Source organism: Thrips palmi, unplaced genomic scaffold, assembly GCF_012932325.1.
Source record: "Thrips palmi isolate BJ-2018 unplaced genomic scaffold, TpBJ-2018v1 HiC_scaffold_7, whole genome shotgun sequence".
In the NCBI taxonomy this organism is placed as follows: Eukaryota; Metazoa; Arthropoda; class Insecta; order Thysanoptera; family Thripidae; genus Thrips; species Thrips palmi.
This window is the reverse complement of record NW_023144634.1, coordinates 2,774,764-2,794,406: the sequence shown is the minus strand read 5'-3', so window position 1 is coordinate 2,794,406 and position 19,643 is coordinate 2,774,764. Positions and strand designations below refer to the sequence as shown.

The 19,643-nt window shown below is 41.1% G+C and overlaps 3 protein-coding genes across 8 annotated transcripts in view; 2 read left to right on the top strand and 1 right to left on the bottom strand.

Moving 5' to 3' along the window:
* The window catches only part of LOC117652625 (E3 ubiquitin-protein ligase synoviolin), a 45,653-nt gene extending 42,785 nt beyond the window's left edge, over window positions 1-2,868 (top strand). For all 3 annotated transcript variants that reach the window (XM_034397682.1, XM_034397683.1, XM_034397684.1), the window contains exon 3: window positions 1,072-2,868. In XM_034397682.1, coding sequence (XP_034253573.1) covers window positions 1,072-2,136 — 1,065 coding nt within the window. In that variant the 3' untranslated portion in view covers window positions 2,137-2,868. The remainder of the gene's footprint in view (window positions 1-1,071) is intronic.
* A 57-nt stretch (window positions 2,869-2,925) lies between these two features.
* LOC117652855 (endoribonuclease Dicer-like) lies at window positions 2,926-18,936 on the bottom strand. 2 transcript variants are annotated; one of them, XM_034398016.1, is made up of 27 exons: window positions 18,814-18,936; window positions 18,550-18,710; window positions 10,080-10,249; window positions 9,867-9,993; window positions 9,655-9,774; window positions 9,406-9,581; window positions 9,135-9,336; window positions 8,866-9,020; window positions 8,608-8,782; window positions 8,382-8,512; window positions 8,026-8,266; window positions 7,840-7,943; window positions 7,607-7,742; window positions 7,242-7,523; window positions 6,985-7,164; window positions 6,670-6,883; window positions 6,430-6,584; window positions 6,149-6,327; window positions 5,519-6,026; window positions 5,235-5,417; window positions 4,921-5,142; window positions 4,540-4,839; window positions 4,171-4,453; window positions 3,863-4,083; window positions 3,613-3,781; window positions 3,456-3,537; window positions 2,926-3,382 (listed from the first exon to the last, which is right to left on the bottom strand). In XM_034398016.1, the coding sequence occupies exons 3-27, from the start codon at window positions 10,247-10,249 to the stop codon at window positions 3,214-3,216; spliced, it is 4,884 nt and encodes a 1,627-aa protein (XP_034253907.1). In that variant the 5' UTR covers window positions 18,550-18,710; window positions 18,814-18,936; the 3' UTR covers window positions 2,926-3,213. The 2 variants fall into 2 exon arrangements, with proteins under 2 accessions (XP_034253907.1, XP_034253908.1); XM_034398017.1 differs by lacking the exons at window positions 18,550-18,710; window positions 18,814-18,936 and adding an exon at window positions 10,362-10,459.
* LOC117652856 lies at window positions 10,511-17,657 on the top strand. 3 transcript variants are annotated; one of them, XM_034398020.1, is made up of 16 exons: window positions 10,511-10,792; window positions 11,037-11,203; window positions 11,280-11,348; window positions 11,423-11,602; window positions 11,689-11,868; window positions 11,962-12,084; window positions 12,176-12,264; window positions 12,326-12,619; window positions 12,757-12,978; window positions 13,069-13,380; window positions 13,469-13,621; window positions 13,699-13,908; window positions 13,985-14,100; window positions 15,167-16,755; window positions 16,833-16,910; window positions 17,025-17,657. In XM_034398020.1, the coding sequence occupies exons 1-16, from the start codon at window positions 10,725-10,727 to the stop codon at window positions 17,465-17,467; spliced, it is 4,293 nt and encodes a 1,430-aa protein (XP_034253911.1). In that variant the 5' UTR covers window positions 10,511-10,724; the 3' UTR covers window positions 17,468-17,657. The 3 variants fall into 3 exon arrangements, with proteins under 3 accessions (XP_034253911.1, XP_034253909.1, XP_034253910.1); XM_034398018.1 differs by having other exon boundaries at window positions 12,706-12,978; XM_034398019.1 differs by having other exon boundaries at window positions 10,512-10,792; window positions 12,350-12,619; window positions 12,706-12,978.
* Window positions 18,937-19,643: the final 707 nt, after the last annotated feature.

Here is a 19,643-nt window from a genome sequence, read left to right as displayed (position 1 = left end):
AGGGCGTTTGGCTGTGACGCGTCCTCGCATCACGCGCCGCAGTAAATCAATAGTGCTGCTCAGAAAGCAAAGCCGAACAAAAAAAAATATTATGTTGGACAGGTCTGATACGTCCTAATAATCCATACGCTTGCTTCTCTGCGACGCTAGAACAGGTCGGCATTGCGGCATTCGTCCGAGGAGCGTCTCGGGATAATTAGATCATCAAGCTACGCGATGCCCCCCCCCGGGCCGGCCATCGGCCGGAGCCGGGTTGATTTATCGTAGGCCGAATGCATCACCAGGCGACAAGTATTAGTTATGGAGAACGCGGTGGCGGCCTGGCGGCGGTGTTGGGGCTCTGCTCGAGGCGATCCAAACAAAGTCCGAGCGAGCGGCGCGAGAGGGGCCTCCTCGCCCTGAGCCCCATTCGGTTGACACTTCCCACTTTCGCCGTGGGAACGTGGTGAACGGGGAGCGGAGCGGGCCGCTGGCTGTGAATGCTGTGAATGAACCAATCCCCTGGCGTGTCTCGCTCGGTGCGGCCATGTTCACGTCTAGCCGCTCGGCGGCGAGATCGGTTTCGCTACGAGACGGTCACCACGCCGTGCGCCTGCGCCGCGCCGCGCGTCAAGTGGAGTGGAGGAATTCCGGGAAAAGGGGTAACGACCGTCTGGCAGTCTGGCCATACGCGCTGATCTGTAATCTCATGGTCCGACTGCCGCCTCCGGGCCGATACGCATCTAGCGTCCTCGACGAGGCCCTCCACGGCGTCCTCGAGGGCCCGGCGGCCCGGGCCTTTGGGGCTCCAGGCAGGGAGACTAGGGACGGCGAGACAGCCATGACCTTGTGCGCAATGCAGCCCGCCAGAGGCGCCACGAAAAAGAATATAGTCTCTTGGGGGAAATGATTTACCCCAGTGGAGAGAACGACATTTGACCTGCGGTGTCCAGTGTCGTTCAGGACTTTAAATTTGTTTGAAAAAGAAAATTTGAACAGTTTGAACGATTTAGCGTCTGTCACCGAGCTAGATAACGACGACAAGCGTGCGCGAGGCAGAAGCACTGATGTGTGTCTTTGTCTGTGTTGCAGAAGGAGCTGACGGACGACTGCGTCTTCAACGAGATGCTGGAGCAGCACTACTACAACTCGTACTCGTCGGCCAAGTACAGCTCGACGGGGCCGCGCGGCAAGAGCCTGTACCTGGCGCTGGACCGGCGCGGCGCCCCTCGCCGCGTGCAGCTCAAGCGTGACGCGCCGCACGGCCGCCTGGCCGCCTACACGCGCGTGCTCACCAAGCCCGTGCCCGCGGAGCGCGTCGCCGACCTGCTCAGCCGGCTGCGGGGCGCGGCGGCCGCGGGGACCTCGGGGGCGGGGCCGCACTTCCGACACCGCGGCCACCACGCGGCGTGCCCCCCGCACGGCCACCCCGAGGCCACGCCCAGGCGGCCCAGCCTCCGCCGCTGCCCGCGGCCGCACGCGCAGCCCGGCCCCCGCAAGGGGCACGGCGCCGTGGTCACGCGGCGGCGGCCCGCCCCCATGGCCCCCATGGCCCCCACGGCCGCCCCCAAGCCGGCCGCCGCCGCCCCCCTGGCCGTCCCCATGCACCCCGGCTTGCTGGTGGCGCCGCCCCCGCAGACGCCGGCAGCCGCGCGGCCGCAGGGTGCCCTCCCCCGGCGGAAGTGCGAGGCCACGGAAGACGAGGACCTGTGCCACAAACGCCTGCAGATGATTGCCGCCAAGAAGCGCAAGTCCAGGAACGAGAAGAAGCACCACCAAAAGCGGCTCAAGGTGGCCAAGAAGGCGGTCGTCACCACCACGACGCTCGCGCCGCGCACTGCCACGTCCCTGGTGCCCTTCTCCTCCACCACCCCGACGGCCGCCCTCGCCGTGCCCACCAGCACGACCACCCCGCGCCTCTCCGGCCCGTCCACCAGCCCCAGCACCCCCCGCCCGAAGCCAGACTCCGGCGAGATGGTCCCCGAAGCGCACGCAGCGTCCACCGAGGCTTCCGAGGAGGAAGACGGCGAAGAAGACCAGGAAGAGCACGATGACTCAGTTACCATGACGACGGAGGCGGTGGCCACGACGGTATCCTTGGAGGACGTGCTGGGCACCGCGGCGGCCCCCGGGCTCGCCGACGGCCCCTTCGCCTAGCTGGTGCTGAGCGTCGCGGCCCTGGCCTGGTGGCTGCCCCGTTGGCTACTCAGGTCCTGACGGCCTTGACGCTCGTCCCCGCCAAGCACCCTTGCAAGGGTTGGGGCCGCACGGCTCCGTCTAGTTCAGGACTTGCATCCATCCGTACTGAGTTATAGGATGCGGACGGACCAGCGCGTACCCCAGTCCCAGTCCCTCTTGAGAAGGAGCCACCCTTTGAGTCCTGGAGTCTAGGTCTGCACCACCCCTTCCCAACCAACAGTATTACTGAAGGGGCCGCGGAGGTTTCTGCAAGCGGCCCTGTCGGTGTGACTAACCAAGTCACTGTGAGTGGTAGTATTATCAATCCATTAACCCACGCCGCTAGTCTGCACTCCTTTCAATTATTCATTTTTCTATGCTCAGAATGTAATAAGTATTAAATAGGACTGAGAGTGCCGTGACGTAATGTGCTGAGATGTGATGATTCCTTTACGAAGGACCGGTGAGCTCAAATAGTCATGTGAACCAATTAACATAATGCCTTTACACTCCACAATTGTGCCATTATTTGTATAAGGACTTTTTCTGTAGAGTATATTGTACAGTTTTTCCTTCCTGTGTGAACTAAATTTACAGGATATAATATAATTGTAAGAGTAATATATAATATAATGTGAAGTATAGTTTAAAGAATAGATGAATTTTGCCTGAAAGTATGCTTTTTGACTCAATAAAATTGTCTATATGTGATGAAGTCTCTAATAATGCCCCCCCTCCCCCCGCGGGGCTATGAATAACACAATTGCATAAATTATCATATCACAGTTTATTCTTGACAAGTGTGACAGTTAATTCACATAAGTAAATATTAAGGGATGAGATTAAACGATTTCTTTATGTCAGTAAAACAACTCATAAAGAAGAACAGTAACAAAATCAAAGAATCTTTAAAATAATTGACATTACAAACATTATTTGATTGTCTACTAAAAATATAGAAAAATATAAACTAAGCCGCAAGTGGCAGTCGTGTAACACTGATCATAAGATCAGGTACAATAAAGAAAATAATTGACGATTGTTCCTCCCACTATTCTAGTAATTATAAGTGGTAATTCCAAGAAGGTTCCTAAGAGCAAGTTTAGCAGCATGAGTTTTTGTCTTCAACTCATCATAACCGCAAGCAACAAAAACTTCTTCACGTGTGTTGTCCATCAGAATTTTGCACATTACCTCTACTCTACCATGTTCCTGTTTCTTACTTCTGTAAGAACAAGACAATCATGTAATATACAGTCAGGAAGAAAAATATAACAATATGGTGTGATGATACTTACGAGAATATAACCTGATGTGCTGCAGGAGACAGATCCTTGAGAAGGTCAACAACGGAAAGAGGTATATCATGCCGCCACATGTCTAAAGTAAAAAACCTAATATAATCCATTTGAAGCACATAATTATTATAAAAACAGTTCAAATATTGCTACTTACCAAGCTCTGGAAGGAAAATAGCCCTGAAAGTTTCCCATGTGAGAGAGAGGCTTTTACCAGAGTCCAGGTAAACTGCACCGATAAGTGACTCCAGGAGTCTAGCTAATACAGCAGGAACCTCTACCTGAAGAGCAGTTTCACACTCATGTTCTTCTAACAGCAGCTGAACCTGAGAGGCAAAGACATTTAAGATCAGCTTGCAATACATTTTAATCCATTTTAATTCAGCAGTTTAGAGACTAAGTAGTACCTCATCATCAATGGGATCCTTACAGCCTTTCCTAAGTTTAACAAACCGATCCACAGCGTCTAACAATGATGAAGAATTGAAAAGAAGGTATTTATGAATGTTGTGTCGGACAGCAAGGGAAGCTAGGGTAGATGTGCTTGAAACAATTTCACGTATTCGCCACATTTGTGAAGGATTTAGCTCCGTCAAATACTCAAAAATATAGCAGGTAACAAGAAAATCTAGAAGAAAAAACACAGATAGACACAGAAACTTGATCATGAATTATACTGCATTAAATCTGATTTAAATGACATAACAGAACAAACCTAAAATGCTGGAGCCCAGGAAAGCCAGTTGGTTCATGGTGCCTTGAAACAATGGGTGTATAAAAGATTCATGAGAGAGGGCTTGCACTAAAAGTGTCTTGTCATTAAAACTATAATTTAAACTGAGTTCAAGAGATTCTAGCGGTAGAGGTAATTCAATTGAATGGGAGGAGGTTGAAGCACTATCCTGCACCTCTTCATGGTCAAGGAGCCCTTCAACCTTAGAAAATGGCAAAAGTTGAAGCCATCCCACAACTTTTAGAGCCCCTTGCCAACCACAACTCTGTAATAGTTAAAAACAACAATAACTTAACTGCTCATTTAACCAGAAGTTAAGGAATAATATTGACCTGGTAGCTGACCACCAACCTTAAAATAAGTTCCAACTAATGCCTCAACGCAATTGGCAGCTGTTTGAGTAGGGACACTGTTGTGGTCGATGTAGGCCTCATCTCGGCGATTTGAATTTCTGGCGACAAAGCCTAACATAACTTCTAGAATCTCTTCTTCTGAGTTTTCATCAATAACTCCAGTAAGTTGCTCTATTTCTGTCAAACATATCTGTTGCAGGACACTAGGACTGATTCCTTGCTCTTTGAGCACTTGCTTCAGCATTGGAGGGGTGGTGAAGCTAGGAGGAATCCACTCTCCTGGGGTAAAGTCCAGAACCTAAACAATGATACACAAACTATTCATTCAGTGTTCTGTTTACAGTTACAAGAACAAAATCAAAACAAGATAAAATATTACTTTAATTCTATTGCAGAGTTGGTTTCTAACCGAGCATTGAACCAAGTTACTTTTACTCATGAATGCTGTTCGAAGCTGGTGGAGTGAGATTGATGAGCTGCTTGAGTTATTCAAACAATGCTTGTAAGCATACGCTGATATAGTCAAAGTCAGAAATGCATTTCCAAGTACTTGAATATGGTCCATATTTATACCATCGTTGCTAATGGAGGATGTAAATACCTAAATAAAGCAAAAGAGAATTTTTGGTTTAATAGCAAATATTTGACATTTTGCACACTGCAATAGAGAATCACTGTTTACAAACAGGTCACCTCTAAAAGCTCAGACTGTTGAGGCCCACAGTTTCCCTCATAGGGCTTCAGCAAATTCAAATACTTGGGAGGCACTTCATCTTGCTTAGAGAGACAAGCAGTATCAGTGAAGTCCCCATCATGAGGTTCATCTTTGTTTTCAGAGTCAAAGTATGGAATTTCTTCTGAGGTTGGGACCAACATCTGCAAGAAATAATGAAAAATAAATATTTAAATTTTTCAACTTTACATTAATGTGGCACTCCATTATCTTGTGTCGATGGTTAACATAATGTTGTATTCACCTCATTAGTATCCATAGTAGTCACCTGACTAGTACTAAGAGGTACAGAATTACTTCGTAGAAGAAATTCATCATAAATACGAATTTCCAAAAAGTTTAGAGATTCTATATCACGGTGTATGTCAACTGGCTCCTGATTCACTTTCCATGGTTTGTTGGAATGAGCTTTTCTCTTACGATCTTCAAGTTTGACATTTCCAATAGCTAATCCACGCTTAACTGTTGAAGGGGGCACTTTAGAATGATGAAGTGCGTCATTTCCAGACAGCACATTCAAACGGAGGCTGTGTGCATTATTGTCTGAGGCTCCGAATCCAATTTCCTTGGCAATTATCCTCCGAAATTCCTCAACAACAAGCAGCCTGCTCAACCGATGCAACACAGAGGGAAGAGTAGAGAGTTTCAGCCAGAGCGCTGCTGGGAATGGAAGAGGCATGCACAACTCTGGAACCATGTGTTCCCGGAAATCTTCCATCTTTTCTTCACGCCGTAATTTATGGGAGCGCACTCTTCAAAAAGAAGAAATGGTTATTCACATTATTTTGAAAATAAAATGAGCTTTCAGCTCTAAAGAAATTAATCATCACTGACATTCACTAAACAAGAAATATTTTAATGTGAATTGGAATACCTGGGTAGCAGTCCATTGACTTTGGTGTTTATCAAGTAAACCTCCAGCAAGGGCAACTCTGGTCTTTCTAGAAAGATTTTATATTTTTCGCTGTAGTAGTCAGTGAATGAATCAAAATCCTCAGTTGGGAAACAGCTATCAGCATTCATATCCATGCAAACAGATGCTACCAAATAAACCTGAAACAATACCAAATGGTAATCCAGAACAAGCAATAAAAGGTATTTTGAATTCAGAGACAAGTAGAATAAAAGTGACATAGCAGTTTAAATATAAAGTACCTGATCTTTTATCAGATGCCTGTAATATGGCTTAACCATAGTTCTTTCATGTGTTTCAGGTGTGCAAACCAATTGTGCCTTCTCTTCATGTGTGAATTCACGAGGTTCAGGATTTGAGATATCACTTCCCACTACAACCCAATCAATCAGGCCATCTAAAATTTATAGAAAATTGGACATGAGTCAAGTCAAAAATAAAATTGAAAAGGAAACTAGAAAACTAGCTATAGTTAAATATACCTGAGGTCAGTGGAACAATAAGGTAACTGTTTGGTCCATTGAATACATCAAATTGCATGAAGTTCTGAACAATGGGTAGAACATTCATGAACAATTTGCAGTGGAACATTCCTAAACGACCAAGTTCAGCCCGATCTAGCATCAGCTTACTCTCATTGACTTCAACCTCCACAGATAGCTCATGACCAAAGAGGAAGATGGGAAACTGACATACCTACACAGAGAGAGAGAGAGAGCATGAAATTGTCAGAGAACTATGTATTCAAAAAGAAATGTCTTAACAAATAATCAAGTATTTAGGCTTTTGTACTGTACCTTCAACAGTGGCTTGGATGAGAGGATTGCATAGCTGCATTTATCACACAAGAGTTCATACAGAGCAGTTTTTCTGATATCGCCCATGGGTGGAGCCTCAGTTACTGGCCATATTTTGAGCTTATGTAAGAATAATTCTGTATCTGGTTTTGGTCTGACACTAGTTAATGACAATGGATACTAAGAAAAGAAAAGAGGCTGTTATTAATTTATGCTAAAAGTTGACACTACTATCTTGAGTCTCATTGTAAACTCACAATTAAATTGCAAACAATATCTTCATCTTCTTCACAAGGTGTCCCGTCATCAAATTTAGAAACAAGACCCAACGTAGAAAACTCGTGCTCTAGTTCAAAGTTAATTTTGGAATTAATTTTGATGGTGCTTGCTTGAAATTCCTCAGTGTTACTGGCACTGTACATTGTTGCTTGCCATGACATTAACATGTTATCATCCAATTCTCCAACCCTGTACAGCTCCTGACAAGCACTAAGAGCTGCATTCTGTTGAGCCATTAACCATGTTGGTGCTTTGACACTCTGAAAAACATAATAATTATGATCTTAGAATGAACTTTATCAGAAAAGTAGATTTTTCTATTGAAGAAAAGATGATAATGTACCTTGATATAATTAACTGGAGATATTCTAGGTAAATACAAAGATGCTCGGTAAAGGGTTGCCCCAAAAGAATACTTTTTCATTTTCCACACAGGAAAACATGGGGTAAACTTATCCCGTGGCAAACTCTTACAATATCTAGAAGGAAGAAGATTACAAGGATATTAAAAATTGAATTGTGGTACAGTGCTGTATAATTTCTGTGAGCAACCGGAAAATACTAATACAGGCTTACCTCTCAATGATTTTTACTAACTCATCTGGTTTAATCTCAGTGCCTAATTCTGTCCTAAAACCATCAGAAATAGAGGATGGTAATGATTCATATCCAGTCAAAATCTGAAAAACAGAAAAATGCAACATTTCACATTGGAACTTTTACAAAGAGGTCTCTCTGTGGTGTCAGATGAGCTGCTAGTACCTTCTCAAGCTCCTTTTCAGTCTCCTTAAAACTTTCAATCTTGCTCTCAAATGAAGAAAGATTTGTCTTCGCTGTAAGAAGAGCATGCTTCCCAATTTGACTTTTTGTCAAGTTCTTTGAGAGCAAAAAGTGAGAGAACTTGTCTACATCATCAAAGTTTAAGACAAAATCGCAGCTGGGCAGATCTAGCCCAAGGAGTTCACCACAAAGCACTACAGTATTTGTCGTCCCCTCAACAAACCTGTGACAATAACAGTACTTTATCAATTTAAAAAATTGTGATTGCATGATTAGAAGTTTGCCATTATTCAATAGGTTTAACTTCAAGCTTGCTAGATCACAAGATACAACCTTACCTAGAATAAACTTCCATATTGCGTTCCCATGAAAGAATGTCAATACACTTGTCTGAGGCAGGTATAGAAGCACAATTTATCATCAGTTCAGGTGTTCGGTGGGAATGCTTCTTTCCTAGAGTAGCTATTTTCTAAAAATAAAAACATGTTTTTGCATTTTTAATGAAAGATGAGATAAATTGTCAAGTTTTGCATGGGCCTTCAAGCCAAAAGTCTTGCAACCAACCTGAAGAATCAAAGTAAGGTTGCTTGCTGTGTTGAGATTTCTGACAATAATCAGTGCCCGATGAGATTTTGGCAAGTCCTTAAGATAATTTAAAACCAGCTGGACCTTTTTAGAGGAAAATCTTTCTCCACGTTCAGACACCTGAACTCTAAACATGTCATCTTCTAAAATCTTCCTGTAATTAAGTTACCGTTAGAGTACTGATTGGCAAAAAGTCTGTTTCATCTATTTTATTCAGGAAAAGCATACAAATATTACCTGAATTTGGCTAAAGTACAAACCAAATGGCTTAACAAGAGCTTTATATTGTGTCCTTCACGGTTACTAACAAATGTGTATAGACGAACTAGATCTTTGAATGCATTAAGCACAGCAATACTTCCTCCATATTCACCAAGCTCTTCCATTTGTTGCTGGTTAAAAAAAAAAAAAAAAACAGAAAAAGGGAAACAGAAAAGGTTAAATAAGAAAGTAAAATACTATCATGTGCCAATGTTATTGCTTACTAAATTAAATTTAATACAAACCTGTATTTCACAAAGAATATCATCCAAGCGTTTCTGACATTCACCTAGAAGACCTTTGGACATTTTCCCATCAAATTCAAGAAAATAGTTTGAGCAAAATTCTTTGGTACTATTCAATATATGAAGAGCCTCCAAACATGTATCACTTAAGTTTTCTTGTTTCTCAAAACAGTCAATTGTTTGAATAGGTGTTGAGAAATTCCTGCAAGACAAAGAGGCAACATTGGTGGCTTTGGTTGCATCCTAATGGTAACAAAGAACCAAATCTCACCTCTCCATAGCTGATTGGTCACAAGTTGACAAGAGCTCCCCACCATAAAAATCCTCAAGGAACCGCACATGATCCTGAATTTCGTTCAAGTTACATGTATCAGAAACAATGCATGACGTAAAGCAGATTAACTGCGGCTGTCGTCCTTTCTTCATTGCCTTAACTTCCGCTATAAGCTGTAACAGGCACAACCAAAATATGATGCGTGCTTTTACATGAATTATGGGCACACAAATGAAATATAAGTACCTCAATAATGGGCATCATGAATATTGCATTGTGACACTCTAACACAATAATAAGGTCCAGCTTGATTTTATATCCGTTTGGAAATATGGCAGGAAGGGATGAGGTTTCTGTAATGATAACCTGAAAAATAAAGACTTTTATGAACACAACACAAAGAGAAAAAGAAAACCTAAAGGTTCAAGAATTTAAAAAATCAAAACTGTCTGCCTTACTGTTGGCCAGGACCCATCGGAGTCTCCTCTTCTTCTAGATCCAATACTGTCTGTAAGGAGATGCCTACTGAGAAACTGCCTAAGCTGTGTAGATCCTGATTTGGATGGTGAAACAATCAGAATATGGCTAAATAAAAAGAAAATAGTTAGCTTATTAGGAAAGATTGAGTAAACCTGCACTAAATCTTTTCATATCTTGTATTCAGCGCATACCCTGTTGATGGCGCGGTAGAAGTAAATCTTTTCACTAAATCGAGAAGACAGAAGTTAAGGATGCTGCTTGATGGGTGATAAATTATGTGGTTTTTTTCAGGTTGAATACTGGATAGTCGAAAATCAAGCAAGTTATAGTCAGGCATAGATATCTGCCGAAGCTCCTCCATCTGTGGGAAAAATAATAAAAATTTCTTTGAGCAAATTGATTTATATCTATCAGGTTAAATTCATGTTTAATTTTTAAAACAAATTATCGTCCAGAGGAAATTTGAAACTAATCTTGGAAGGTAGAACAAACAGATAACAAACTGCAGAAAGTGCATGTTTACATAGAGCAGCCGGGTGAGGCAGTCTTTTACTACCTAGGGGGGTACAGGCGACTGCCGCTCGCTATGGCGCATTTCTCGGTCACAAGCGAAGGGACCCCGGCAGCCCGGCGAAGAGGCTATATCTGCTGTTTCCGGTTGCGCTCAGAGTGCTGCTGCACTTTTCAAAAATTGTCACAGTTGAAGGGCCCTACGCGTCAACGAACTGCTACTCGCTCCAACCGCTTTCGTTTCCCCTTTGCCTCCTTTCTTTCGCGCTTTTGGACAATGACGATGCAAACTGGCGTTCCTTAACACGGAAAAGGCAATTCGAGGTATGGAACACGCAAAGGATGAAGAAAGCGAGACTGCTTGCCCAACATGCAAGCGGCCCAGTGATGATAGGTGAGTTTCCATTACAGCCCTAACCCTGGATTAATGTAGTGCACATCATTGAGCCCTGCCTAAGTATTTCCTTGCACGGTACTCCAAAGTTAAATTTCTTAAGTTCAGATTTAGATATTTTAAAAAAGTCAAAAGATGCATGGAGCAGGTGGTACAGGTTTCTTTGTGGGGCTCGTGACACATCCCGTGGTTATATTTTGTTATTCACATCAACCTTAATCACTGTTTATCATTTTTCTTAAAGTTTTATGATATGCTGCGACAAATGTGACCACTGGTTCCATGGAAAGTGTGTCGGGCAGTTTGTCAATAAAAGAAACCAAATGTGGAATGGGCCGTGCTGCTCAAATCGTTGGATGGGCCAGTGGATTAAGCCACGAAGAGCAGTGACTAAAACTACAACTACAGCTGGTACACTCAGAGCTTATAGTTTTGTCATACATGCAGGGAAATAACTGTTCTAACATGTAATTTGTTTTATTTTTAGTCAAGCCCATTGTCCTGCTGTCAGATGACTCAAGCAACTCTAAAGCTCAGGATAAGTTTGTTGCTGCAGGTAAACGACACTCTAAATATTTTATTTTGGGAAAAGTTTTAAAATTTTAACATTGCTGTTCATTTGTTTTATAGAAAAACCCATTGACCAGGTTGACAAAATTATTCCTGGTACTCCAAGGAAAAGTCAGAACACAGTCTCCAGCCCATTTAAAGGCAGGAAGGAGAGCCCTTGGAAAGTGTCTGCTTTATTTACTGACAATAAAAGTAAGAATGAGACGGCTCGTGTACTTTTTCATGGGGACAACATTGCTGGTATGTACCTCTCAGAACCTTTTACATTTTTGTAGGAAGCTAACCATTACTTGTCTAACATTGTAATGTCTATTTTTGTTTTGTAGAGGAACCCATTGACCTGGCAGATAAAGTTTTTCCTGGTACTCCAAAGAAAAGTCAGAACACAGTCTCCAGCCCATTTAAAGGCAGGAAGGGGAGCCCTTGGAAAGTGTCTGCTTTATTTACTGACAATAAAAGTAAGAATGAGACGGCTCGTGTACTTTTTCATGGGGATGACATTGCTGGTATGTACCTCTCAAAACCTTTTACAATTTTTGTAGGAAAGCTAACCATTACTTAACGTCTAACATTATGTAATGTCTATTTTTGTTTTGTAGTGGAACCCAATGGCCTGGTTGAAAAAGTTATTCCTGGTACTCCTAGGGAAAGTCAGGACATTGTCTCCAGCCTTGAAGGCAGCAAGGAGAGCCCTGACAGGAAAGTGCATCACTCTGCTTTCGGTATTTTTTAAATTTATTTGCACCACTCTTATGATAAATTTTTGAAACTATTTTCAGTTTTTTTAACCCTTTTTATTTTTTTAAAACTTAGGGAAATCTAATGCTGAGGCAGCTACACAGCTCTCCCAGAAAAGTGCTACAAAACATGCTGTGGTAGCAAAAGGTGGCGTAGCTGAGAAGGTGAATATTATTTCTTTTTTTGGTTTGTTTACATCTACTTTTTAACTATGGAAGTTTGCAGTGTTTGGGGCATTTTCTTCTGCAGAACTCAAGTATTGATTCACTCCTCTGCAATAATGCCTTTCAACCGAAACAGACAGGTAAAATTGATGCAATTGCTCAATTTGCAAAGAATAGTGTTGAAATTGGAAGGAATCCTGAAAAGAAAAAAGGGCAGGATCTGGTCGGTAAAATTGCTACTGTTCATCAATTAACAAAGAATGGTGTTGAAATTATAAAGAAAACTGAAAAGAAAGCAGATGTGGTCAGTAAAATTGCTCAATGTACAAAGAAAGGTGATGGAATCAAAAGCAAGGTGAATATTATTCTGTTTTGGGTTTGTTTTTTTCTACTTTTTAATTATGGAAGTAATCTTTGCAACGTTTGGGGCATTTTCTACAGAACTCAAGTATCGATTCACTCCCCAGCAATAATGCCTTTCAACCGAAACAGACAGGTAAAATTGATACAATTGCTCAATTTGCAAAGAATAGTGTTGAAATTGGAAGGAATCCTGAAAAGAAAAAAGGGCAGGATCTGGTCGGTAAAATTGCTACAGTTCATCAATTTACAAAGAATGGTGTTGAAATTATAAAGAAAACTGAAAAGAAAGCAGAGGATGTGGTCAGTAAAATTGCTCAATCTACAAAGAAAGGTGATGAAATCAAAAGCAAGGTGAATATTATTCTTTTTTAGGTTTGTTTTCTTCTACTTTTTAATTATGGAAGTAAATCTTTGCAATGTTTGGGGCATTTTCTACCGCAGAACTCAAGTATTGATTCACTCCTCAGCAATAATGCCTTTCAACCGAAACAGACAGGTAAAATTGATACAATTGCTCAATTTGCAAAGAATAGTGTTGAAATTGGAAGGAATCCTGGAAAGAAAAAAGAGCAGGATCTGGCCGGTAAAATTGCTACTGTTCATCAATTTACAAAGAATGGTGTTGAAATTATAAAGGAAACTGGAAAGAAAGCAGAGGATGTGGTCAGTAAAATTGCTCAATGTACAAAGAAAGGTGATGGAATCAAAAGCAAAGCAAGAAAAAGGAAACCTGAAAAGACAGCAGAGGATCTGGTCAGTTATTGTTTTTTTCTAATATTTAGAAACAATAAACTTTGTATCATCAGTAATTTTGATTTGTCATGTTTTTTTCTTTTTCTAGAACTCAAGTATTGACTCTGATCTCTCGGATGATTTTCAACCCAAAAGAAAAATTCGAAAGACAGTTTCTTTCCAACCTCCTACACAATCCAGTAATAACAATGATGACTGGAATGTGTCTGGAATTAGTGAAGAAGCATTCAAGTACCTTCAGGTGTGTTAAGTGGATATCTAATGTTATCATCCCTAGTTTTTCAAATAAATGTAAGTTTATGTTATTTTTTCCTTTAGACTTTGCTTCCTGTTGAGTTTGAACATCATGTGACAGCTGTTCAATTTTACAAACTGGGGGACCAATCTTTGACAGCTGTTATTCGTTTACCTATAAGTGATGAAAAAGAAGCTCTAGACTGGCTAACTCATTATCAGGCTAGTTCATTCTTAGACTTCAGAGTCTACAAGACATTTCCTAGACTTGCCAAGGAAAGAACACTCTTTAAGGTACATACTTTTGCTATCATCATACATTGTACCTTTTTTCCCTTCTGTATGTTATTTTTATTTGGATTTTACGCAGTTGCAGTTAAGATGTCACCACAACACCCTTCCTGACAAACAAAAGACCCACCACAAAAAACATACTGAGTGCAATGCTAAAATAATGATCACAATTAAAAATCCAAGAATGAAAAAGTAAGTTTTTGTGGTTTTATTGTATATTTACCTTGGTGTGTAGTCACTGAGAAATATAAACTAATCACTTTTCTGTTACCCAGAAAAGTATACCAAAGCCACAATGTAATATGTGTCATTATGCAATCAATCCACATGTCAGATCTGTTTAAAAGAGTATTTCCTCCATAATGACACATTCTCTCTTGGCATTTGGTTTTCTATCTGGGTTATTCTGATTTCCAGAGCTTTCTGCTGTCTGGGTGCGGAATTATTGCCAGATGGTCATATACATTATCTCTTGTTTCCCTCTAATTTTTTTCTTAATCCCTAATGAAATTGACAGAAGAAACTAAAACAATTTTTCCCTTTCATGTACCCATATATATTGTTGTACGGCCATCTGACATAATTCTAACTAATGTACATCACAACAACCAGAGTGAAACGATATAGTTGTAACTTTTTGTGAATTATCACAAGTACAATCATATTACTACTTGACAGAAGTTTTCTACTGTTTCAATTGTTGTCACTCGGGTTGCTTTGAAGTATAGTAGTGACACAAATTTTTTCCAGTTGCTGCATAGTGGACTTGAGTACGTGATTAAGGTATGCCAGATATTTTTGTGGCAGTTTTGTTGGCTTTTGAGGGAATGGGTAATGAATGTACTTTTACTGTCTTAATATAATTTTTTATCAATTATTGCCCATTTGTCTTTGACACATGGGTCCTTCTAGAATACATTCTACCTATGCTATTTTTCCTTTTTCTAAACCAAGAAAGAAACAACTTTTTATGTGTTTGCCTGCCTAACTAAAACATAATGTATACCTCTTTAAACTTGAAATCTGCAGTTGAATTGTACTATATCAATCATTATTGATTGCATGCAGCCATTACGAGCATTTTTACTAGTTTACTTTCTGGGTCGACCGACCATGGTGGCAGAACATCTCTATATGTATTTAAGAAATGAAAATTTTAATTATTTGAGAAATTTTTCTTTGAACTTCTTTGGTGCTTGCATCATCTAGTATCACCTGCTTGGTATACTGACAATTATCTTTGTGTGTTATTTTTCAGGAGTACGGACCAACTTCTTAAATCATATCCAATGGAAGTGAGATTGCGCCATTGGCACAACCATCCCATCTTGTCAACTGATGCTCTTCGATTCAGGAGACCAACTCAAGCAACTAAAGAAATTTTCTTAGACTACTTCAAGAAAGGACATACACCATCTTCTGCTCTTAAGTGTCATAAATTTGATCTCCAAGTTCAACATGGTGATGACTTTTTCAAAAGCCATGCTGATGGCTCCATATGCCCAGATTTAAACTGGTGCTACTATCAATATTATAAAGTGTTCAAAGCCGTTTATGGTGAAAATTATGGTGATGGGATGGTCACAAAGCTCAAAGATGTCATTGATGATTATAACTTAAAATGTAACTCCCAATGTGCAGATATTTGGATTGACAATGATGACATTGTTGTTGTCATATGTTCTCCACTGATGAAAAGAGTACATGAACTCCTGAAGTCTTCTTCTGAAGTGGTTATAATGGACTTCTCTGGAAACATGGACCGCTATGATACAAGGGTTGGGTTTTTAATAGCCCCTAGCCTAGCAGGTGGCTTACCTCTTGGTATAATCATGACTTCTGCAGAGTCCGAAGCACTAATTACTAAAGGGCTGCAAATGCTACAGAAGCTGTATCCAAGTACTTGTTTCTTTGGCAGGGGATCGAATGGCCCCAAGGTCTTCATTACTGATGATTGCAAAAAGGAAAGGAACAGTCTCGCTCATTTGTATCCTCTGGCCATTCTTCTCTTATGCCTATTTCATATCTTACAAGCATTTTTGAGATACATCACAGCTGCTGAACATGGGGTCAAAAAAGAAGACAAAGCTGTGATCTATGATGCCTTCAGAAATCTAGTAAGGTCCCCAACAGAGGAAGAGTATGACAAGCAGTATGAAGAATTCAAGACTAGTGAAGTGCTGCTTAGAAACAAGACGGTCCTCACTCATGTGACAAAGGACCTTCATCCTCGCCGCAAAGAATGGGCTTTGTGTTATCGATCCAACCTAGTCATACGTGGTAACAACACCAGTAACCTTGCTGAGGGAAACTTCCTCCAACTCAAAACTACAGTTATGGAACGTTTAAAAGCCTTTAACATGGTCCAACTCTTTGACTTCTTTGTTACCAAGCTAGAAGCTTATTACCAAGCACGAATTGCTAGTGTTCTCAACAATAGAATGCATGTGCACCAGAAGTCAAAATATTATGCTCCCAAACAGCACAAACTAGAAGCATTATCTTGTCCTAGAAGGGTGGAGGAGCATGTGTTTGAGGTGAAAAACAGCAAAACGGACAAATTATATCTAGTCGACATGGAGGCAGAAATTTGCTCGTGTCCTATGGGTTTTACTGGTGCACCCTGTAAGCACCAGTATTTCATTTCCAAGACCTTCAACCTGTCAAGTGCCCAGTTCCATGACACATTTGGAAATGAAGAGAAGCTGTTGTACCATAAAATCATGGTGGGCAACATCAACATCCCTGCAGAGTGGTACAGATCATTAAAGGATGGTCCACAATGCAGGGATGCTGTTGGATCACGAGATGTGGATGAACCTCTTGATGCGACTTCTCAAATGTCTTGTAAGTTCTGCCCTATTTTTACCTTACTTTTTCTTTGGTTATTTCTCTTCAGATTCATGAGTGATTTGATTTTTCAGCTCATAATGAAATTCCAACTTCAGAAACTGAAGAGAACCCCCAACATGCTGCCTCAGAAACTGAGCAAGCTGCAACAGGTATGTAAAAATGTTTAAGTATGTTTTTCCTTTGTGTATGTAATAATGTGATTATTTTTTAAATTTTAAGAGACAGTTTTAATAGTTATTAATATATATATATTTTTTTAATAGGTGTAACTGACAGTTCTGTCGAGGTCGAGGTTGAAAAATGGAGAGAGAAGTTAAAGCAAGTATTTCATGACTTGGATAGAAGACTGGTAGCAAAACCAGATGTCTTTTTGCCTGGTGTCAGGGCTTGGCTTGGCTCATATGAGAAAATGATAAAGTCCAAATCAGAAAATGGAGTGGCGTCCTCTCTCTTTGCTATGAGGGAGGGTTTGAGAACGGGGAAACACATCAAGAAACAACCTTTCCGTCGTGCTGGACCACATTTAGGAGGAAGAGATTGTAAGAAGACAGGAAGGCCATCCAAGGCAGCAAGGACCTATGAGCATGGATATCAAAAAGGCCGGAAAAGAAATGGCCACATGGCACCTACTCCTGCAGTCAAACAGAGGCATGTTGCTCCCCATTCACTTGCCTACCGAGTGGATTCTTTACTACGCAAATTATGATTTAATACTGATAAGTTTTGTCAAACCATTTTCATTCAACTCATTATATTTTTGCAATTTTTAAACCTGCAGTAGTTTTCATGAAGTTGTAAGAAGATTATATCTATGTGATGTTGAAATACAAATACAATGTATCATTTAATGTCCACAAAGCTTTGGGAACTTTCTTTGTTTAAACCTTTATTGGCATTCTGCGTGACTATTTGGAATGATACCACAAATCCAGCACCATAATAATCGGTAAACATTACTTGACTTCAGGGTGCCCTTGAGGCTGACCAGAAAAATATGTTTCTCTCTTTACTATTTAAGCATTGTTATACCTTCACCCGGGCTTTCCTGACACTATTTTAATTTAACACTGCCTGCATTCGTTCATTCATTGGCTTTAATTATGAAACACAAATTCAGAACGTTCATACTTTAGCACCCTATGATTTTATTTAACGTCCGAGGGGGGTACAGGCGACTGCCGCTCGCTATGGCGCATTTCTCGGTCACAAGCGAAGGGACCCCGGCGGCCCGGCGAAGAGGCTATATCTGTTTCCGGTTTGTTAGGAGGCATTTTTTAAATGTGAGGAAACTACGAGTCCAGTACACACATGCTTAGAATGCTTTTTTCTCCCTGTTTTTCGAATTCAAAATTATCTGGCAGTTTTATATATCCATGCAAGTAAAGGGGCCTAAACTGCCCTTTCATCAAATCCCATCTAGGGTGGTTAAGAAAATTATAGTCAAGCATGCACATTGCAATTTTGCACTTTATAAAATATAAAATTCTGTCAGGAGCTGCCCCCCCCCTAGGGGGGCATTGAATAAAATCATAGGGTACTAAAGCATAAAGGTTCTGTTTTCGTGTTTCGTAAAATCAATGAAATGCAGGCATTGTTGAATTAAAATACTGCCAGACTGGCCGGGGCAGCCGGGTGGAATAACCTGCCTCCACGCTAAAAACTTCATTCACACAAATTTGAGGAAGGCAAAACAAGGCATACCTGTACTTCTAATGAATTAAATCTAACCAAGGAACAGAGTATTTGACAGCAGCAGTTAAATCATAAAAGCTAAGAGCACATAAATACCTTTCGGTCACCACAAAGTGGAAGTGGCACTGTTACTTCCACTTGTTGTTCAAGCCGACCAACGAAAGCCTCCAGTGACAGACCGGTTTCTTCTAATCAGTCACTAATTTGTTCTCAACTGAGCGTTGTGGAACGGATCATGGAGAGATCTACGCTAAGCACTGGATAAATCAAATGATATTCTGGAGTAAATATATACGGACTCCGGCTACTCTTTAAACAAAAACTGTAACAAAGTAACAACAACACACCAACCACACTCACTGTATGAGAAATCTTTGAACCATTTTAAACTTTTTGAAAACTTTCAGCTGGAAAATTTTCCAAAGTACTTGTTTTGACCCGCTCTGAGTGAATGAAGAATGAATGTGTTAGGGGCAAGGATAAAATTTTCCCAGAAGATTGTCTTTTAAAGAAGTGAGTGGGTTGGCAATGTCCTACTAGGATGATACCAACGTTCGCATGTAAAATATTTTGACTTCTACCGAAAAATTTGTTATATATGCTTTACGACGCATCCTTTAATTCATCAATATGTCTGCTATTTAGAAATCATCACGTTGAGTTTGTTTTTTTCAAAGAATATTGTGTTATTACGGTGAAAAAAAAACTGTTCCAAGTTGTTCATGGTGTTTTAAAGCTCGCTAGAAAACAAAAGAGTGCCGCCTCTAGAGGTATACACGTCAGTTTACGCTCAGTGTCGAGAGACGTGATATCTGTGTTTGGGCCTTTTCGAGAGTGCAAAGTTTGGTAATCCTTTACCCAAGATGAGCGTCCCCGTTGGTCGTAAGTACTCGCTTTGCTCCTAGTTTCTGTTTCCTTTCCCTTTCTTGGAAATCCCGTATGGCAAAGACGTCACGTAGGCTTATTGTTGTTGCGAACATTTATCACCGAGACAGTTTAAGCCGGCTGTCATTTCCATTCATTTGCCAGGTTTTGCGACTTTGCGCACTTCTTTTAACCAGTACTACACGTTCTTTGTGGAGCAGTTCTGTTGCACTAGGGGCTAGCGCCAGTCGAAATCTCACTCTCACTTTCGGTTTCATGCAATGGAATGCTAAAAGATATTTCCACATAAATATTGATTTTACAGA

What these genes read in the sequence shown, in the direction of transcription:
- LOC117652855 (XM_034398016.1), bottom strand. Translation starts at nt 10,249, where the DNA reads ATGGAGGAGCTTCGGCAGATATCTATGCCTGACTATAACTTGCTTGAT. An exon ending in ATATTCTTTGTGAAATACAG is followed by an intron (nt 9,021 to 9,134) that starts GTTTGTATTAAA and finishes TTTTTTAACCAG; the next exon opens with CAACAAATGGAAGAGCTTGG. An exon ending in TTAGTAAAAATCATTGAGAG is followed by an intron (nt 7,743 to 7,839) that starts GTAAGCCTGTAT and finishes TCTTCCTTCTAG; the next exon opens with ATATTGTAAGAGTTTGCCAC.
- LOC117652856 (XM_034398018.1), top strand. Translation starts at nt 10,725, where the DNA reads ATGGAACACGCAAAGGATGAAGAAAGCGAGACTGCTTGCCCAACATGC. An exon ending in TCATGGGGATGACATTGCTG is followed by an intron (nt 11,869 to 11,961) that starts GTATGTACCTCT and finishes TTTGTTTTGTAG; the next exon opens with TGGAACCCAATGGCCTGGTT. An exon ending in GTGATGGAATCAAAAGCAAG is followed by an intron (nt 12,620 to 12,705) that starts GTGAATATTATT and finishes CATTTTCTACAG; the next exon opens with AACTCAAGTATCGATTCACT.